Here is a 22,425-nt window from a genome sequence, read left to right as displayed (position 1 = left end):
TGATTCTTTTAATATGTTGGTGAATTTATTTTTCTAGTATTTTATTGAGAATTTTTGCATCCATATTCATCAGGGATATTGATCTATAGTTTTCTAGTAGTGTCAATTCATGCCTTTGGTATCAGGTAATGCTGGCCTCATAAAATAAGTTTGGGAGTGTTTTCTCCTCTTTGAATTTTTGGAAGTTTGAGAAGGATTGGCATTAATTTTTAAATGTCTGGGAAATTCACCGATCAAACCATTTGTTCCTGGGCTTATATTCATTGAGGAATTTTTGATTACTGAGTCAATCTCTTTACTAGTAATTAGTATATTAATACTTTCTGTTTCTTCCTGATTCAGTCTTTGTGCATTCCAGTATGTTTTCAGTAGGTTGTATGTTTCTAAGAATTTTCTACTTCCTTTAGGTGGTCCAGTTTTTTTGGTGCATAGTCGTTTATACTATTCTCTTAGGATCCGATGCATTGATGCGGTATCAGTTGTAATCTCTCATTGTTCATATATAATTCTGGTGATTTGGGTCTTCTCTCTTTTTATCTTGGTTAGTCTAGCTAAAGGTTTGTCAATCTGATATTTTAAAGAACCAACTCAAAGTTTGGTTAATATTATCTATTGTTTTCCTGTTCTAAATTTTATTTATTCTTTAAGTTTTTATTTAAATTCCAGTCAGTTAACATACAGTGTAATATTAGTTCAGGAGTACAATATAATGATTCAACACTTCCAGACAGCACCTGGTGCTCATTACAAGTGCACTCCTTAATTCCCATCACCTATTTAACCCATCTCCCCACCAACCTCACTTCTGGTAACTATCAGTTTGTTCTTTATAGTTAAGAGTCTGTTTCTTGGTTTGCCTCTCTCTCTCTCTTTTCTTCCCTTTTGTTCATTTTTTTTTCATTCTTAAATTCCACATATGAGTGAAATCATATGGTATTTGTCTTTCTCTGACTGACTTAGTTTGCTTAGCATTATACTATTTAGCTCCATGCATGTCATTGCAAATGGCAAGATTTCATTCTTATTTTTTTTAGAAAGGGAGAGAGAGTGAGAGTGAGTGGGGGGGGGGCAGAGGGAAAGGGAGAGACCCCAAGCAAGCTCCATGCCCAGTGTGGAGCCCAATGAGGGCTCCATCTCACAAACCTGAGATCATGACCTGAGCTGAAACCAAGAGTCAAATGCTCAACTGAATGTGCCACCCAATTGGCCCATACTAAACTTCCTTAAGAGATTATTTTAAATTTTTCTCTGACATTTTACAGATCTCTGTATTTTTAAGGTTAGTTACTAGAGATTCACTAGTTTCTTTTGGTGGTGTCATATTTACCTGATTTTTCATGACCCTTGATTCCTTATATTGATATTTACACATTTGAATAAGTAGTCTCTTCTTAGGACTTTGTAGGTTTGCTTTGGCAGACATAGTTTTTTGCCAGACAGCTCAGATTCAGTTTCTGGATTTATCTGCTGGTAATGTCCTTGGGCAGGTGAAGACTGCTGTTAGATCTATCTTTGGGTGAGGCAACCATTTGAGCTCTGAGGTCAGGGGTGTGTGGTGTGCCTCTGGCTGAGACCAGCTGAATAAAACTGAGGACTTGGTTCCTTACCCAAGTGTCTGTAGGATGGGCTCTGTGGTTCCCTGGAATCTCTGGGCAGGGTTCCTGGATGTTCAGGACTGGGTACTGCTTTCAGTAGCAGGTGGGGCTATGAGTTAGTTTTCCTGACCTGGTGGGGCAACAGGACGGGACCCAGGGCCTGCGTGGCTCATTGTTTGAGGACCCAAATCAGACCAGGGTGTGCACTGAATATCCTGGTCATGTAAGGCCACTGGTTTTGCTCTGTATATAGGGAAAGCCATGGGCTGTGCTTTCTGTTCAAGTGCCACTGTCTGTAGGGCTGTTGAATAGGCTATGCAGCTTCTGTGCTCTGGTAAGATTCCCTGATCAGGCAGGCTAAAGGCTGTTTCAGCAATAAGTAGGGCTATGAATTAGTTTCCCTTCCTAAGTGCATTGAGAGAAGCAGCTCTAAAACCAGTAGAGCTCTTTATTTGTTGTCTGAACTCAAGCCTACTCACACCCCAAATTCCCTGGCTGAATAGGGCCTCTGGCTTTGCTCTGAAAACTATGATCTCTGTCTGCCCTTCTCCCAGCTTGAGAACTGCTGGGTTGCACAGCTTTCAGGTGTTTTTAACAGCCCTTCTGGTCAAATAAGGCTCTCTACAACAAGTAAGGCTATGTCTCAGCCCCCTTACCTGGGTTGGAGAGGGGAAGGACTGCTCTAGGCTATTCTCAATTTTCCAAAAAGGCTCTCTGGTTGGAAGAGGCTGGGAGCTACCCTCAGCCATTTCTATAACTTAATCCACTGCCCATGCATAGCAGAGGAATCCTCCATGCCTGGTATTAGCTTTGCTCTGGGGATGATCTACTTTGCCTGCTCACCTCTCAGCTCAAGCACCACTGGGCTGCACAACTTCCAGGAGTTCTCACCAGTCCTTCTGGTCAGATGGGACTGGAAAGCACTTTCCACAGTGGGTGGGGTTATAACTCAGCACCTTGCCAGGGTGTGGGCAATCTGAACTCTAGGGCCAGCAAAACTCCTCATTTAAGGATCCAAATCAGGTGGATCTACACCCCACTGAGTTCCCAGGTCAGACTGTCCCCAAGTTGGTGCTGTAGATGAGGAAAGTCACTGGTTGGGATTACTGCTTGGGCCCCACAGGTACAAACTCAGTCTGCTGGTTGTTACAAGCCCCTCCTTTTACTCCCTCACAGTCAGATTCCTAGTGGTTGGTTCATGCAAATTCCCCTGCAATCCTCATGGTGTGAGACCAGAGTAGGGACTTCCACAAAGCTGGGAAGGGCTGGTTGTCTTCCCTGGGTTCTCTTTTCCCACTAAAGGAACCAGAGGCTCTGGTGAGACCTCTTTGTGTGGTGATGAACTGTACTGGGGGAGGGACAATGTGCAGTCAACATGTAGCTGCTTCTCTTACCCTTCTAATGTAGTCTGTCTTGACCTCTGTGGTACGGGGGGTGAGGGTGGAGCTTCAGCCTTAGACCCATGTCCTAGGGTTCTCTCAGTGGTGTCTTGTCTGTAAATAGTTATTATTTGTTCTTCTTATGAGGGGGAGCAAAATCAGGAATGACTTCTCTGTCACCATTTTGGTGACATCACTCTCAATAACAGTGTTTGGATTAGATTTATTCCCTACATATGAGCAGCAATTAACAATTACAGTGATCTTCCATGTACAGTAGCTCATTCAAGCCTAGTGTTCCCTGGAAGTTTTCTTATTATATTCATGTTGCATAGAGGTTAAGTGACTCCCCAAGGTCCTACAAGTGAGATCGTTGTATAATCCAGATTAGAACTCATTATTCTTGCTTCCCAGTTCCTGTGTTCTTTTACCATTCATACTTATTCTAACAACCACTAGTTTTCTCCATGACCATGTTGATATCTCATTCTTCACATGGGTTTGGACAGGGACTAATCTGTATCAAAACCTCACATATGACCACATATTAATACTTACAAGAGGCTGTGGCCATCTTACCAAGGTTCAGACTATGCTGCATCTGTCATCATGGCTCTTTCAAGGGGATTTTAGTATGGTTGTGACCTAAAGCCAAAGTATATAGAACAAATTCCCAGTTGAGACACCATTAACTTGAGCACGAGCCTTGGGTACCATCTCCCACTGACCTTAACCTGGGAGAGGCCTTCTAGTGCCATAGAAGCCTGGAAAATTTGGTTGTAGCTCATCATAGGAGACCGGCACAGCATTAATGTGGCTTGAGGGAATTAGACAGTTTCAGAGTCAGTATTAGCTATTCCTCACATCAGCACAGAGGGAATTTAGTGATGAATAAGACCTTGGACTTCACTGTCTGATTCTATTTCTACTAGGGTTTCACTAGCTTTCTACTTTGCCAATAAACATTTGTTAAACTTTCCTAGTTCTCCCATGAAGAGGCAGGGAGAAGACTGGTAGGAGGAGGAGGAAACAGAGAGGAGGCTAGATCTGTATTTCAGAAAGGGTTCCCAGCTTGAGGTGTATAAAGATCCTAGAGCCCTTGCCCAACATGACACCAGTAGGCACAAAACTCCATCTGCTGGAATGCAGAGTCCTAAGCCCCCAGCCTGGTACAGCTTACAGGGTTGTCCTGGGACCATGATAAAATTTAGTGGTCTGCAATGTGACCTAGCAGTGTTGTTATTATCCTTCATGGACTTCTGTTCATTTCATTTGAAACTTTAATGATCTGAAAAAAGGTCTATAGGCTTTGGAATAGTGTGAGTAAATGTGCTGTTGTGTAGCAAGGCTGAAGAGTGGCTGTAAGCATGAGAAACTCTAAGATCCCAGGTCTGTAGGAAGTTGGCCTGGAATGGAGTCATCAACTCCAGGGGCCAGCAAGTGGCTTTCCCCAAAGCAGCTCACATGTACTGCTATCAACTTTCTGGATTTATAGAAGCCAACCTTCTGACATCATAGGTTACCAAGATGATGGCATGTAGCCAGGTTCTCAGGTAGATGATAAGTTATGCCCTCCACATCACCTCTTAGATCCAGAGCCACTATACTCACCATCCATCCTAATGGGTAGAATGCTTAGACAGGACAAATAAATTTGTTGTATATCTCATTATGGTCTTTTGCATTTCTGGGCCTTTGTGCATCTGTCTTGAATGTCCTTCTTTCCTTTGCCTGGCAAATTCTGAATCATCCTTTAAATCCCAGCTCAAAAGTTGTTTTATTTAATAAGCATTTGCTGAGTTTGGACTGTGGTTTTACTTCTACATAATGGTGAACAGGGGCAGCTCCTCCTTATAGGGCTTAGTCTAGTGGGAGATTGCAATAGTAAATGTTAGGATAGTGAGAGCAATACAGAATGGAGTGGGAACAAGCATGTAGCTGCTTTGCAATGGAGGACAAAGCATGAGAGACATGACCTTTCAGGTGCGAACTGAGGGATAAGTAGGAGTCAGCCAGGTCAAGGCAGGAAGGGAAGGAACATTCTAGACTGAGAAAACACCCTGCATAAAAGCCCTAAGACATAGTAGTACTTGATGCGCTGTTGATATGGCTGATGCATTGTAAGTGAGGCAGGCATTGTGGTAAGGAGATGGAGCAAGACTTTTAAGGACAGGGTTATATTTTGGATTTTATTTTATGTGTAGCAGATGCCATTGAAAGGTATTAAACAGGCAAGTGACATGATCTGATTTACAGTTTAAAAGGCTAGCTCTGTAGTGATCTAGGTGAGATCACAATGAAGGCTTGGACTGGGGTGCTGGTAATGGAAGTGAGGAAGAGGTGGTACAATATGAAATTTAATTTAGAGGCTGAGTGCACAAGATTGTCAGATGTGCTGAATGTGGGGATGAGAGAGAGATGTCAGGAATTACCTCTGTGTTTTTTGCTTGAGCATCCGGGCAAATGTTGCTTCTGTTAATTGATAAAGGAATGACCAAGGGAAGAATTGTGTGGGTTGAGGAGTCAAGAGTTTTGCTTTGAACATGTTAAATTTGATATGAAAGAACTAGACTAGAGGTGTTGATTTGCCAATCAATCAACAGCATAAAGGAGGTGTGGCAGTTTTTATACATGTCTGCAAAATCTTTGACACTCCTCCTATTAATAGGTGAGGTCTGTGCCTCTCCTCTTGAATCTGGGCTGGCCTTAATACCTCTGTTGTAACCAACAAAATGCAGCTACTTCCAAGGTTAAGACAATAAAAGCCATGCAGCCTTCAACTGTTTCTGTCAGAACACTGTTCTCCATGATGCTGTTTCTAGAGATGTTCCCTCTCAGGACCCAGCTTCCATGTTGTGAGAAGTAATAAGGAAAGGCCATGTATGGATGCTCCAGTCAACAATCCAAGTTGAAGCTATCCTTCAACCATCACAACCCAGCTGCCAGACATGTGAATTAAGGACCCTACCTCCTGGTTTGGCAACCAGAACCTCCCTCATCTTCTCAGTTTAGGACCCAATCTTTTCCCTGATGGACAGAACTGGAGCTGAGCAACTAATATGCCTATATCTCACCACAAAATCCCCTGTCACATGGAGCTTTGAAGTAGATTCTCCATCTCCAGATGTTCCAGTCAATTAAGTCACATCTGCTTATTTGAGTCTTCCTTTCTGAGGTCTTGGGCATTGTGGAACAGAGACAAGCCAGCTCTGATGCACCCTGTCCACATTCCTGACCCATGGAAATAATAAAAATTGCTGTTTTATGCATTAAATTTAGGGGTAGTTTGTTACATAACAAAAGATAATTGAAATAGGCAGTCACTGAAGCTATCAAGACAGATGAGATCATTCAGTGAGAGTGTGTAAAAGTGATTAGGAGAAGAGCAAAAACACTTTAGGGAACCCTAGCCTTTAAGAGATGAGATAAGAATAGGAAAATCATGACAAACAAAAAGGTAGCAGGGGGAAAAGTAGGGGTATCAGGAGATTGTGGTGTCATAGAAACCAAAAATAAAGTCATTGTCAACAGTGTCAGATGCTGCTGATAGGTCAAGTAAGATAACTGAAAAAAATGCCTTTAGGTTTTAGTTAACCAGGGAAGTGGTGACTCAGAAGGAGTAGCTTCACTGAGAGCAGGTAATAGAGATAGAATTCTTTTAGAGGAGAGGAGCAGGGATGACAAAGGAAAGACTGGTCTCAGAAGAGAGGCCACCTTTGGTCTGTGACAGAAGGGAATGGCGTGGTAATATGTGAAGATCCCAAGATTTCTGTTGAGTTGTTCACAAGAAGTTTAGGGAGTTCCTTCTGATGGTTTCTGTTCTCCCCAAAGCTGAACCTTTGGAGGGAAAAACAAAGGGAAGGTGTTTTTTTGTTTCCAGTATGTGCTCTTGGCTTACCTGGGGGACCCCTGACTGATGCCAACACTCCCATAACCTTCTCAATGTGGGACCCAACTTTTCTCATGATGGAACTGGAGCTGGGCTACTAATAATCCTACACCTCATTACACAAAACCCTGCCACGTCAAGCTCAGGCCAAGGATATAGTGTGGGGCTTGAGGAGGTCCCTACTAGACCTGTTTGGCCCCTGCATTCCCCCCATTTAGGCACTTCATTGTCTTGGTGTTTAGCTAAATTCTTTTGAAGCTGCCAATCCATATGAGTTGTGTGACAGGCAACAAAAGGATTGGGTTTGTGTTCCTGAGATGGGCTGGTGTAGAAGCCCCAGGATGTGGTGACATGCAGAGATAAAGTGGACCACTAGGGCAGCTGCTGGAAAGCATACTCTGTAGATTTGGCTCTGATCAGAACTCTATTTTACTAATTGGGAAACTAGGTATGACCTTAGGGGAGGGACTTGCCCAACATCATCACACAACATCTGTGACGGCATTGAGCCCTGGCTAAAATCCCGGTGTTCATTCTTCTCAGTGTTTTCTCCATGATATCAAATTGTTGGAGCTCCAGAAACAAGACAGAAGCAAGGCAAAACAGATCCAGGTTGCTCTCTGATGGAAAAGGGTAGGAGGCCCCATAGGGCAGCTTGCCCAGTCAACAAGGGCAGGTACCTTTGGCTTTATTCTAGTGGATGGTCACATGATTAACATTTCTGGGCAGAAGACAGCCTGTGTAATTCAAAGCTGTTGAGACTGAAGAAAGATCCCTGCCTCCAATTCTAGGTCCTCTTTGACGGAGTTTCCCCTAACCGCATTCTTCCTTTTCCATTTCCCTTCTTATTTGTTCCATGTTCTGCTGGAAAGATTCAGAGTTCCAGAGGGCCAGCTCAGACTGGGAAGCCCTCTGAAGGGTGTCATAACACAGATGTATCCTAGATGGGCCAGTCGGTTATGTCTGAGACTTTCAGAGGTTCCTGGTGCTCAGTCATGCCTTCCTCTCCTGCCCTCAGTACTTTAACACAAGAAACTAATAGGTCATTAAATGAACCTCCCAAAAAGAAAGAAAGAAAGAAGAAAGAAAAGAAGAAAGAAAAAGAAAGAAAGAAAGAAAGAAAGAAAGAAAGAAAGAAAGAAAGAAAGAAAGAAAGAAAGAAAGAAGAAAGAAAGAAAGAAGAAAGAAGAAAGAAAGAAAGAAAGAAAAAAGAAAGAAAAAGAAAGAGAAGAAAGAAAGAAAAAAGAAAAAAGAAAGAAAGAAGAAAGAAAAAAGCAAATAGGAGCAATTATTTAAGTAGAAAAAATATATTTAAAATGACTTAAAACAGAGCATATTTATTAGTACCTAGATGCCCTTAGAGTTGCTTTAGAAGGTTGCACATTGCTTTTGTTTCCATTAATCACTGATTACGGTTTAGCTAGTTTCCTCTCCACCATGACCCTAAAGAAACCCTCCCCTATGTATCGCTGATCTAAATTAGCATTTATTTATACTTATTGAGTGCCTATTATGTGTTAGGCATTCTTCCAGCAGCTCCTAAAGCTGTTGCTATGGATAGGTCTCTAATGTTCTATCATAAAATACTTGAGTCCAGAGATACCAGTCCCAGTTTGGGATATGGCTTCAAACTCTAGGGAAGTTCAGCAACAGAAGTGCTGATGGGAATAGCTTGAGCTTTTCCCTAAGACTAGGGGAATAATTTTCAGAGGCAAAGTGGTTTCAGAGGGTTCTCAAGGAAACAACCCTTAAATATTGGTATGCAGTTTTGCCAGAGAGGCTGCCATCTGTACCTTGCCTGGCTGTTCTGGGGGTATGGTTGAACTGGTCAAGGGACTGTGAGGTTGTTGCAGCAGCAAGGCATCCATCAATTACCACAGGGCTGGAACATGCAATGAGGGTCAGATTGGCCAAATCTCAAGAAAACTTTTATATGATTTGAAATGCTCTCCCAAAGAGATTTCCCTTATCATCTAGGAGCCAGGTGATTTCCTCAAGCAGATCTCATGAGATTATTTCCCAGATTTTTCCTAACTCTAAGAAATAAGGGTCATCATCCATTTCCCAACACATGGATCAACCAATCAGACATCCACTCTGCCTAATAACTAAACTATTACCTAAGGGAACTATTGCCTAAGAAAAATGGTAATCAATGGGAAAGAGAAAGCCTTTAGAATTGCAATGAGAATAACTTTCCGTATTTCCTGGGAGTGGGCGAATCTAGCAGAGGAAACAATGCAGGTGTTTCCTTCTCTGTCTTATTAGGTAATGAGACCCTTGAGTCAATCAAAGCTATGTTTTCACGTGGGTTCCATTTTGGATCAACTGTAGTAGGTATCTTGCTCAGGGGATACTCTTTTTCCAGCTTATTTCAATAGTGTTAAGTAGAAAGCAAGGGTGACTTGAGAGTGGGGGTGAAAGACGAGTAATCAAAAAAGTCTCTTGGAGTGCCTTGGTGGCTGTCAGTTGAGTGTCCAACTCTTGATTTTGGCTCAGGTCATGATCTCAGGGTCATGGGATCAAGCCCTATATCCCACATCAGTTTCTTCACTCTGCAGAGAGTCTGCTTGAGATTCTTTCCCTCTCCCTCGGTCCCTCCCACTGCTCATGCACACTCTTTCTCAAATAATCTAAAAAAAAGTTCTCCAGTCTGAGTACAATTCAGAATTTTAATAAACAGCCGCTAAACATTGCACCAAAGCATTTGGAAACACAATTTCTACAGAAAGGCAAAGGTCAGGCTTTCATTCTAAACTCCTTTAGACGATCATTAACAACAGCCCCACCCACCCCACCACCCCCCAACCCCACATACCCACAACACTACACTCTTCTAGTCATGAAATTGCCTACAGACATACTCTTAGAAATAATGGGACTGGCATGCATTATCCCAGCAATGGCAGAGAAGCAGGGGATGGAGGGGATGGATGGGTGCAAAGGCAACCAGTGGCTAATGATAAACCCCTTAGGAGCTTTGTTTAGGGAGTGGGCAGGGAGAGTCTGATTTTGGTGCCATCTGTGGCTTTACTTGGGCTTCTGGGATAATCTGGACTAGTGGCTGGGACTGCCATCTTAATATCATTCCATTGAGCCATGACTATTAGAAGTGGTCTCCTTAGGTGACACATTGTAACTTCTACAAATCTTTTTGGTATCCAAACTGCATGCAGGAGTCAGCAGGACTGTTGAGATTGTGCTGATTCAGAGGTCAAGTGGACCTGGCTTCTCAGTCCTGTCTTCATTTTGGTCTTTGGAAAGGGACCCATGATAGTTCTCTATTACAGACACTTATAAGGTGTCTAGGCAAGTCATTTAAACATCTGAGAGTCAGTTTTTCTATCTTATAAAAATTTTACAATCATAATACATTAAGAACAAATGAGATCAAATGGCCCCTAAGTAATATATTAACAAACTGGTAATAATGATTCACTTGACTGAAAAATCAACTAGACTCCAATTCACCCCTCTAAGAATTGGCATCAATAGAGGACCATAGTTCCCTGACATAGTGAGAGCACAGTTCTTAGGTCTGGGCTAGCATTTAGGGTGTGGAGGGCATGGAAGGAATAACTGGACTTTCACCTGCCAGTGGCCCTCTCTTTAGAGCCAGACTTTAAGCTTTTACCACCCAGCCCAAATCTCTTGCCTCATCCAGTATTTGACTAGTTGCCTTGGCAGGGAGGTGACTTTCCTACCCAATTAAAAAAAAATATTGTGTAGGCATTTGATCTAGATCTTTTTGTTTCTGTTTGTCCCTTTTTAATATAAATTACAAAAATACTTGATCCTTTTCCTGAAGAATTTGCAGACAGTGATGAGTCCAAACTAAGCAGTGTCCAGCTGACAAGGGAGGGTCAAAGGGCTTTTCTGAAGGAGAGATATACCAAAGAAGATACTATTTTCCTGAGCAGCTGAACATGGCAGAGCATCAGCCATCTTGGGGCCAGGCTGGCCTAATTGGTTCTGTTTTGGCTATATATCATTGACATTAGTGAGTTTCAACAGTCCCCACTAACCTCCAAGCCAATAAAGAGGCTGGGGCCAGGTTTAGAGGTTAGCACTGGCTCCTGCCTTTGCTAGCAGTACTTTTGCATAGTGGGCCCAGCTGTAGGTAAAGGAAATAGCAAGCCAGGATCATATGGGATAGCCTGGTTCGTGAACGAGTCAGAATCACCTGATCTGGACCAGTCAAGAATCCTCCTTGGTCTGGACCACTCAAATAGCCAAGTTTCCCACTACAAGCAGTTGAGTCTCCTGTTCTTTTTGCAGTGGGCAGAGTGCAATAAAATACATGCAGTGCCCTCAGCTGGGGGAGACTGACAGACTAAGATGAGCAACTAAACAAATGGCAGTGTTTGGCTCTGATGAGGGTACACTCAGCAATGTCAGGGGGACAAGTAATTTTTCTGTTATTATTTTTTTCATTGAGATTCATAAATATGAATTGAGAGTCACAGCTTGGTAGAGAGTTAAAAAGAAGAATCCTGAAATACAGAAAGGGGAGCCCTGGGGTTTGGGGGCCTGGATGCTTCCTAGGGTATACAGTGCTCTGGTTGCTGCATCACCACTATCTAGTGTTTGCGGATCATGCCCTTGATAGCTGACTCCCGGTTGACATAGGTGGCCCAGTAGACCAGATTAAAAATGGCAAAAAGCACAGGAAAGATGATGCGGGAAATTTTGTCAACCTTGCTGACACTGTTGTAGGTCTTGGTCTCAGTCGGGATGTCCTGCACGTAGTTGGTCTTGGGTGAAGCAATAATTGTTGGGGTTGAGGAGGCACTGGGAGCAGCGCCCTTGGAGATAGTGGAGAACTCAGTTTCCTTGGCCAGATTGATGGGATAGGTGGTCCCCACGATGTTGAAGGTGGTGCTGGTTTTCTTTGTTGGGGCTGCTGGTGTTTTCTTCTAGGAGCCAGAAAAAGTAGGGGAAAAGGGGGGACAAAACAAAAGCTAATTAATTCATTATACAGAGCACCTTCAGAGGCTGTAGGGAGGAGGAGCCATGAGGGAAGTTAAGAAACAGGGGCCAGGAAGCCAATAGCACTGAGTAGCCAGGTTTGTGTCTAAGGATAATTGAAGATGAGCTTGAAACAGAAAACTTGCATCATCCTGGTTTACTAGCTATGTGGCTTTGGCCAAGTCACTTCTCTTTGTGTTTTAGTCTCTTCATCTGTAAAATGAAAATCAAAATATTTGGCAGGGTTGTTGGGAGGATCAGATGAAAGAATGGTGGTAAGAATCACTGGAAAACTGTGAAATGTTGGTCACATGTAGGGTCTTATATAGTCATGTGATTTGATCCTCACAGTAACCCTATCAAGTAGGTAGGTGAGATTACTCCCATTTGACAGATGATAAAACTCAGCCTCAGACTGAGTAGCAGAGCCCACACTAGCCACCTGGGCTCCTGACTTTTATCCAGGGCTGTACTGTGTTGCTTTCTATAGGTGCGAGGCACTTTTTGGTTACCCGAGAAATAACTCCAAAAGGCTTCAACCATCAAGTGGCACATCCCCTGTGAGGAAGAGAGCTATGTGAGTCTGAAAGTCATTTCATCTTAAAGACACAATAAATACTATGGCATGTTTACATGCATCATTACAACAGTATTTCACCCTTCATGCACTGTAAATGTGTTCAGCAAACTAGGGGGCACACCAGGGTTTTCCACTCATACATGGATGCAGGCAGGAGCCAAGGCCTCCCCAGGGAGCTATGCAAATATTTCCCTCTGACACAGCAAGCCCCTGGCTGTTTCTGCCTTTGTTATGACACTGCCCTTTGTAAATTTTTTTTCAGAATAAAAACTCAATGAGAAACAAACATGCACACATGTGCCCATTTGTTCCCACATATATGATTTGTGTACACATGGACCCTCTATGAAGAAAAGGAAACAAAGCTCAGGTCTAAATCAGAAGAAAGTGGCTGAGCTCATAGTCTATAGTGATTGCTGCCTCCCTCTGCACTCTGGCCTTTTCTTCTTTCCATCCCTTTTTGTTTCTAGGGAAAAGTTGGGGATAGATGAGCTTCAGAAATGCCCACGAGTATTTGATGAAGAGTGATAACTACTTGCATTGCCCTAATTTCACACACCTCATTTGTTCCCTTTCTCAGTGTTATTTTGCTTCCCAGCATCTGTAATTTTACTTTACTCCTCTGCTTCTTGTTTCCTTCCAGGGTTTCTCTACTCCCACCTTCTCTTACTGACCCCTTTCTCCTAATCTCTTTATTTTCTTCTTTACATCAGAGTCCCTACCATTTTGATTTTCCTCATTTTAGAACATACTGCCATTTACCTTCCTGATTCAAGTATAACTTTGCCAAATATTTACTGAATATCTACTGGGTCAAAGCTATGCTAGGTATTTAGGGATAGGTGGGAAGGTTAAAAGATGAATCCATTTCAATCCCTGTTTTCTAGGAGTTTACAGTCCAGTGGGGCAGAGAGCTGTAGGAACACATTAGTGCTATATAATATGATCAGAGTTCTAACAGATATGGGCAAATTATAACATATATGATGAGAATTCAGTAAAACAAGGGACAAAGTACCTATAGATGTTGGAAAAGGTAGCTCAGAGAAGGCAATGAAGTTTGTGACCTGGGTCACAGAAGATAAGCAGGAGCTCATCAGATGAAGATGCAGCACAGGCTAAGGGCACTGCTTGTTTGAGGGGATGATAAGAAGTCTGTTGTAGCTGGATCACAGTGTACATGGCAAAGGCCTTGTATGCCATGCCCTCCTGCTCTGCCTGCCCATGCTGACTTTAGAGTTTTCAATCAATCAGAGAGGGGGTGTGGGATAAATGAGTGTTGGTTTAAGTACATGAACCATCTCACTAATAGGTCTTTTTATAAAGCAATACTGTTCTTTCTCTTTAAGAATTGCAGCCACATTGCTACACATGGAAGGGGGACAGAGCTCTAAGGCTTCTAAGAGCCTTGTAAGTGCCTTAAATACTACATGGGATTCATTTATAATTAGCAACTTCATTGTGTGAATAGAGGCCTGGTGCTAAATGCCTCTGCTATTAAATAGCACTTTACTTGTTTGCCTGCTTATTAATTTGCTTAGTAATCTCTTTTTTTCTTTTTGTGGATAGACAAAGAAAAAAGGAGAAAGGAAAGAAAAGAACCCCACTACCTTGACTTTGCTAGAATCTTTCATGTTATTTCATTTAGTCAACATTTAAGCTGGTTATGACCAAGTATCTGAAACAATCATTCCAAACAGCAAACACTTTCTTTAGCTTCATAAGTCTTTTTTGTTCTATAGGTGAGGAGAAGCAGCAGTTGATTTAATCTCAGATTTTTAAAGCAATAAAGGAAAATTACCTTTTAATTTCCCTTGCCCTTTCCAACATGGCACATTTTAATCAACCATTTTAATTTTTACCTAAATTGTCAAAGAAGGAAATCAAAGCAAAAGCTGTACTGTCAAGAAGACAGAAACAGGAGGTAGAGATTAATGGTTAATCCATTTCTGTTTCTAGTTTTCAATATTTCCCTATGCTCTGGAATTTGATAGATACAAATTAGATTTAGTTTTGACCAAGTTGTGATTCTCTTCATTCCTTCCTAGTCAAGTGCCTGACTTAGGCATGTCATAGAGGTTTAGTGAAAAAAAGATGACCCTCCTCCCATTGAAGATTCTCAATCTGATTTCCAGTTTGTTCCTCCTTAGTCTTGACCTCTCCTATACAGAGAATATATCTTTATAGTTCAGCTGGGAGTAATACCCACACCCCCAAACTGAAATTGACTCATGCATGTGGGTGCGTGTGTGTGTGTATGCGCACAAATTCCCCCAAGCAGTATGACTCCCAGGACACCTTTCCATCTAGAAAGCCACCTTATATGGATTTTGGGATGAAGCAATGAAAAATTGTATGGACCAATGCATGTCCAATTCAAGGGTTTTCCTCAGATGGCATTCCTGTCTATTGTTCTAGAAGTGCTAATTACAGGGTTAGTTGGAGCCCTGAATGTACTTGATACTCAGCCAGGACCTCAGAGTATATGCAGATATGGCCCAGTGTTTCTGAATCCACCCCATAACAGACATTCAACTTTCCTGAACCCCAGTTTTCATAAGTGGAGCAAAGTAATGACATAAGCTACGAGAGACTCAAAGACAAATCAGAGAAGTGACAAAAAAAGTCCAGGACCAGATGGCTTCATGGGTAAATTCTACAATACATTTAAAGAAGAGTTAAACCTATCCTTCTCAAATTATTTTTAAAAGTTGGAGAAGAGAGAACACTTCCAAACTCATTTTATGAGGCCAGCATTACCTTGATATCACAACCAGACACCACACACACACACATATTACAGCCCAAGATCCCTGATGAACTTACATGCCAAAACCCTCAACAAAATATTAGCAAATCAAATCCAACAGTACATTAATTAAAAGGATTATATAGCATGATCAAGTGGGATTTATTCCAGTGATGCAAAGATGGTTCAAAATCCACAAATTAATGAATGTGATACACCACAATAACAAAAAAAAAGGATAAAAATCATATGGTCATCTCAATAGATGCAGAAAAAAGCATTTGACAAAATTCGACATCCATTTATGATAAAAACTCTAAACAAAGTGAGGATAGAAGAAGTGTACCTCAACATAATAAAAATCATATATGACAAGTCCACAGCTAACATACTCAAAGGTGAAAAGCTGAAAACTTTTTCTCTAAGATCAAGAACAAGACAAGGATGTCCACTCTCATCATATTTTATTCAATATAGTATTGCAGGTCCTAGCCACAGCATAAAAGAAATAAAAGTCATCCCAATTAGAAAAGAAGTAAAACTGTCATTATTTGCAGATGACATGATACTATATATAGAAAACCCTAAAGACTCCACTGAAAAACAACTAGAACTAATACATTCAGTAAGGTTGTAGGATACAAAATTGACATACAGAAATCACTTGCATTTCTATACACTAATAATGAGCTAACAAAAAGACAAATTAAGAAAATCCCATATGATTTCACTCTTATGTGGAATTTAAGAAACAAAACAGATGAACATAGGGGAGAGGAAGGAAAAATAAAATAAGATGAAAACAGAGAGAGAGAGACAAACCACAAGAGACCTTTAACTATAGGAAACAAACTGAGGGTTGCTGGAGGGGAGGGGAGTGGGGGGAAGTGGTAACTGGGTGATGGGCACTTGATGTAATGAGCACTGGGTGTTGTATGCAAACAATCACTAAATTGTACCTCTGAAACTAATAGTATATGCTGATTAAATTGAATGTAAATAAAAATTTTAAAAAATGCAAAAAAAAAAAACAATTTCATTTACAGTTGCATAAAAAATAATAAAATACCCAGGAATAAATTTAACCAAGGGGGATTTATGACATTGATGAAAGAAATTGAAGACAACACAAATGGAAAATTATACTGTCTCATGGATTTGGAGAATTAACATTTTAAAAAATGTCCATACTACCCAAAGCAATCTATGGAATTCAATGCAATCCCAGTCAAAATACCAATGGTGTTTTTCACAGAACTAGAACAAAAAATTATAAAATTTGTATGAAACCACCAAAATACCCCAAATAGCTAAGCAATCTTGAGAAAGTGGAACAAAGCTGGAGGTATCATGCTCACTGATTTCAAACCATACTACAAAGCTATAGTAATCAAAATGGTATGGTACTGGCATAAAAATAGACATATGGATGAATAGAAAAGGGGATCCAGAAATAAACCTATGATTATATAGCCAATTAATCTCTGACCAAAGGAGGTAAAAAGATCAAATGGGGGAAAGGCAGTTTCTTCAATAAATGGTGCTAGGAAAACTGAACAGCTACATTCAAAAGAACAAAACTGGACTACTGTCTTATACCATATACAAAAATAAACTCAAAATGCATTAAAGGTGTGAGTGGAAGATCTGAAAACATAAAACTTCTAGAAGAAAACATAGGCAGTAAGCTATTTGTCATCAGTCTTAGGAATATTTTTTAAGACAAAAATCTCCTTAGGAAATGGCAACAAAAGCTAAAATAAACAAATGGGATTATATCAAACTAAAAAGCTTCTGTACAGGAAAGGAGACCATCAACAAAATGAAAAGACTACATACTAAATTGGAGTAGATATTTGTAAGTCATACATCCAACATATATAAGGAAGTTATGCAACTTAATATAAAAATAATCAACCTGATTAAAAAATTGGCAGAGGACTTGAAAATATACAGATGGTCGATAGACATGAAAAGATGCTCAACATCACTAATCATCAAGGAAATGCATATCAAAACTACAATGAAATATTCACCTCACATTGGTCAGAGTGGCTATTATCAACAAGACAAAAAAAAAAGTGTTGGTGAGGTTGTGGAGAAAAGGGAACCTGCATATATTGTTGGTAGGAATGTAAATGGATTCTGGTACTATGGAAAACAATATGAAGGTTCCTCAAAAATTTAGAAATATATGATCCAGTAATTCCACTACTGGGTATTTACCTAAAGAAAATGAAAACACTAACTAGAAGGGATACATAGACCCTATGTTTATTGCAACATTATTTACAATGGCTAAGATATGGAAGCAACCTAAGTGTCCATCAATAGATGAATGGATAAAGGAGATATAGCATATATATACAATGGAACGTTACTCACCCATAATAATTAAATCTTGTCATTTGCCACAACATGGATGGACCTAGAGGGTATTATGCTAAAATAACTCAGAGAAAAACAAATACCATATGATTTCACTTATATGTGGAATCTAAGAAAACAAAACAGAAATGGACTCTAGATATAAGAAACTTGGTTACTGGAGAGGGGAAGGATTGGGGGAACAGGTAAAATAGGTGAAAAGGATTAAGAGGTACCAACTTCCAGTTATAAAATAAATCGTGGAGATGTAATGTATGGCATAGGGAATACAGTCAATAATATTATAATAACTTTGGTGACAGTAACTATACTTATGGGGATCCTTTCATAATGTATAAAATAAATCATGGTATACACTTGAAACCAATAAGATATTGTACTATTAAGATAATATGTAAGATATTGAAACTAATAAGAAATTGTCAATTATACTTCAGTAAAAAAGGCAAAAAAAAAAATCCAAAAAACAAAATGGAAAAAACCTAATCAACCCAGTTTTTAAACCGGCAAAGGACTTGAATAAACATTTCTCTAAAGATATACAAATGGCCAACAAGCATTTGAAGAGATGCTTAACAAGCACTAGTCATTAGGGAAATGGAAATGAAAACCACAATGAGAGGGGCTCCTGAGTGGCTCAATCGGTAAAGCATTTGACTTCAGCTTAGGTCATGATCTCAGGGTCCTGGGATCCAACCCCACATCACATCGGGCTCACTGCTCAGCAGGGTGTCTATTTCTCCCTCTCTTTCTGTGCCCCCCACTCGTGCTCTTTCCCCCTCTCTCAAATAAATAAAATCTTAAAAAAAAAAACCACAATGAGGTACCTACCACCTCAGAGCCATTAGGATGTCTTCTATCAACAACAACCACAATAAAACAGAAAATAACAAGTGTTGACAATGATGTGGAAAAAATGGAGTCCTTGTGCACTGTTGGGAATGTAAAATGGTGCAGCCACTATGGAAAATGGTATGTTGGTTCCTCAAAAAATTAAAAATAGAATTAAAGTGTGACCCAGCAATTCTAGTTCTGGGTATATATTCCCCAAAATTGAAAGCAAGGCTTCAAAAAGATTTGTACACCCATGTTCATAGCACCATAACTCCCAAGAGCAAAAAGCAAATGCAACTGAAGTGTCTATAGAGAAAAGAATGGATAAGCAAAATGTGGTCTAACCACACAATAGAATATTATTCAGCCTTAAAAATGAAGGATATTCTGATACATGCTAGGTCATGAATGAATGTTGAGGACATTATGCTAAGTGACATAAGCCAGTCACAAATGACAATTTTTATATGATTCCACTTAAGGTACTTAGAGTATTCAGATTGATAGAGACAGAAAGTAGAATGGTTGCTAGGGGGAGGGTAGAGGGGAGAATGGGGATTACTTGTTTAATGGGTAGTTTCAATTTGACCTCCTTGAGAGAAGGGGCCATGTTTTACTGTTCACTGCTGTACACCCAGCACCTAACACAGAACCTACCATGTAGTAGACACACAGTAAATACTTAACAAATGAATGAATAACTGCAATTTCTCAAAATCCATCATTCTGTTTGCTTTCTTAACCAGACCTGGCCAGGTGGTGTATTACTGCACTCATTCCCTAGCATCATCAACTTCCTCAGTCACTCCAATCCAACCCTTCTACTTGTTTCTGAAAAAAATTTCCATAGCCATTGATGGATTGGTGGCATTTATAAGCTTATATTCTTGAATTATTCTAGTCCTTCAATCTGTGCCTGCAATCTTCCTATGTGTTCATAATCAATTGTTTTCTATTTCTTATAAAGTCTATTTTAAATCTTAACAATTCCTTTTACCTTTTCCATGAAGGATGAAAAAACCATTATATGAAATTTACTTTAACTCACTGTGTACCTTTCTACCCACCAAAACATAGATAGTATTTGAAAGCAGGTCAGGGGTAGAGAAGTATGATATATGCTAGTCAGAGAAAATCCAAGCAGGTAAGCAGAGATCTGAATAAAATGAGGAAGCAAGTCATGAAAAGATCTGAAAACAAAACTTTCAGAGAGAAAGGATAGTAGTGACAAAGCACTTGCCCTTAGAAGGTGAGTGACATGTACAAAGATCATAAAGGAGGCCAATGTGACCTAAGTGGAGTGAATGATAAAAAATTAAAAAAAAAAAAGATTGGGATGGGGTAATTGGGTGATGGGCATTAAAGAGGCCATGTGATATGATGAACACTGGGTGATATACTCAATTAATGAATCATTGAACATTATATCAAAAACTAATGATGTACTATACCTTGGCTAATTGAATTTAAATAAAAAAAAATTTTTTAAGAAGAATGGTAAAAGGTAGCATCATAGATCTTGGGACCAGATCCTATAAAGCTTTGAAGGTCATGGTAAGGATTATGGATTTTGATCTAAGTATGTTGGGAAGCCATTAAAGTATTTTGAGCAAAATTTTTCTAATTTACAATTTTAAATGAACATTCTGACTATTGGGTATAGAACAGATGGTTAGTGGAGGAATAAAATTAAGAGGCCAATCCATTGAAGCTAGGAACACATATGGAGACTTGTGTGCAAAGGGAAATATCAAGGAAAAAAGGGAACAACAGGAAATCCTGATATATGATAATCCGAGTGAACATCTGAAGCTTCAGAGGAGACATCTTTAGTATAAAAGAGTGGAAGGTTAATGGTCTGAAAGCAATATTGGGGTTAGGAAGATGTGAAATACATTTCTAGAAAATGGGGTAAGAATAACAGCTTCTGCCAAGCAAAAAGGTAGCAGAAGGGAAGTCTCAATTGAGAAATGGGTGTCAGTTAAGACAGGAGTTATTGGAGTAAAAAATAAATATTTTCAGTAAAAAAAAAAGCTGGTAATACCAAATGGTTTATTTTCCAGTGAACAGGAGTTCCTGAGAGAAGTGAGTGAAAGCTTAAAAAGGATGGGAGGATAAAGTCTGGGAAAAAGCACAGTACAGTACAAAGATAAAAAGTGAAGTGAGGATTAGGGGTGCCTGGGTGGTGCAGTTAGTTAAGCATCTGGCTCCTCGTTTTAGCTCAGATCCTGATCTCATGGCTCTTGAGATAGAGCCCCACATCGGGCCCCGCACTCAGTGTGAGTCTGCTTGGATATTCTCTCCTTCTGCCCCTTCCCCCACTCATGCTCACTCACTCTCACGCTCTCTCTCAAATAAATAAATCCTAAAAAAAAAAAAAAAGTGAAGGGAGGATAAATAATCACACAAGAAACTACAATTAGGACACTGACCAGGGGTGACACAGAGGTAAGCCCTGTAGAGCATATGACCTCACATATTTACAATGAAGTTTATCATGAGGCTTTGATATCTGGTGGCCATTCCAAACATACTAATATCATTGGCTGACTTAACTTTTATGGTCTTCCTGGAAAAACAAAACATTAGAACAAGCATACAGGCAATCAGACTGATTCATTTCCAAAGCCCTCACCTAGTGGTGGAAACAGTAACAGTGCTTGGCAAGTGGGATAATGCAGAGCTTATCTGATAGAACTGGCCACAGGCTCTATTCTAGTTTATGATGTCAGATGTGTCATCCAAGTGAAAAACAATGACTGAGCTTGGAATGGTTGCAAATAATGTAAACTAGTTATGAAAATCCTATATATAAAATGAGCACAGAGGAGACAATAATATTGGAAAGATAAGAAAAATAGAGTGAGATAGCCACATGAAGTGAGCATTAAAGCACAAAGCAGTTTGCATGAGGTAAAGGAGTAGGTAATGATCTGGAAGCAGCAAGGAAGGAATGGCAGGGTGGCTTACACTTGAACTGTCAGCTGAGGAAGTAGTTTCCTCAAGAAACAGCCAATTTAAGGTAAACAGAAAAAAAATGGAGAGAGAGTATTTTGTTTTTTTTCTCTCCTATGACCGTCAGCACTTGGTCCTGTATCAGGGCTCTGTATGTATATGCATATATACCTTACTTTCTTTTTTAGACAATCAGCTTCTGAGTACTAGGGCCATGCTATGTTTAGCTCTGCATCCCACGTATATTTCAAAAATGATTGCTGTTTTTGTTTCAATCGATTCATCAATGATAGAATACTATTGTTGTCAGGGCATTTATGTCTACCATAGAACAGGGTAGGAAGACTACCAGTTTATGAGTACAACTTAACCCACAGTGAATTTTATTCACCGCAAGGGGTGACTCAATTTGTGGCTGTATTTACAGGAATGCCCCACAGATTTAAAAGCCATTAATAATGATAAACTAAATTTTTCCAAGATGTGGATGGAAGTTGAGTATATTCTCTAATGTAAAATATTATTCTAGAGCATTCAAATATTTTTTAAGAAGGAAAATCTTTTTTTAAAAGATTTTATTTATTTATTTGCAAGAGAAAGAGAGCATACAAGCAGGAGGAATAGCAGGCAGAGGGAGAAGCATGCTCCCTACTGAGCACAGAGCCTGATGCGGGACTCAGTCTGAGCCAAAGGCAGATGTTTAACTGCTGAACCACCCAGGCATCCCTCAAATATTCTTATAATAAGAAAAAGAAGCTAAGAATTACTGCATTTCCAAGATTTAGGTAAGAATTTATGACTATTTTAAAAGTAATTCTTTTTTAAAAAAAAATTTAGAGGGGGAGGGTCAGAGGGAGAGAAAGAATCTTAAGCAGGCTCCATGCCCAGCACAAGCCCACAAGGCTCAATCTCATGACCCCTGAGATCATGACTGGAGCCAAAATCAAGAGTTGGATGCTTAACTGACTGAGCCACCCGGGTGCCCCTAAAAGCAGTTCTAAGAATAATCTTTTTTTTTTTAATGTAGAGGCTTATTTCTTCATTTTATTTGCTTTTATTAATTTTAAAAAAGTTTAATCAAAGTAACA

General features: G+C 40.0%; 1 protein-coding gene across 1 annotated transcript in view; it reads right to left on the bottom strand.

The window, feature by feature from the left end:
• Positions 1-11,443: 11,443 nt before the first annotated feature.
• Positions 11,444-22,425, bottom strand: part of GABRA3 (gamma-aminobutyric acid type A receptor subunit alpha3) — a 291,144-nt gene continuing 280,162 nt past the window's right edge. The window contains exon 9 of the mRNA XM_028091990.2: positions 11,444-11,779. Coding sequence (XP_027947791.1) covers positions 11,444-11,779 — 336 coding nt within the window. The remainder of the gene's footprint in view (positions 11,780-22,425) is intronic.

The sequence above is a fragment of the Eumetopias jubatus genome, unplaced genomic scaffold, assembly GCF_037043125.1.
Source record: "Eumetopias jubatus isolate StellerSeaLion01/CBP00866 unplaced genomic scaffold, mEumJub1_p1.0 scaffold_11, whole genome shotgun sequence".
NCBI lineage: Eukaryota > Metazoa > Chordata > Mammalia > Carnivora > Otariidae > Eumetopias > Eumetopias jubatus.
Note: the sequence above shows the minus strand (reverse complement) of the source record. Positions and strands in the feature narration are given on the sequence as shown.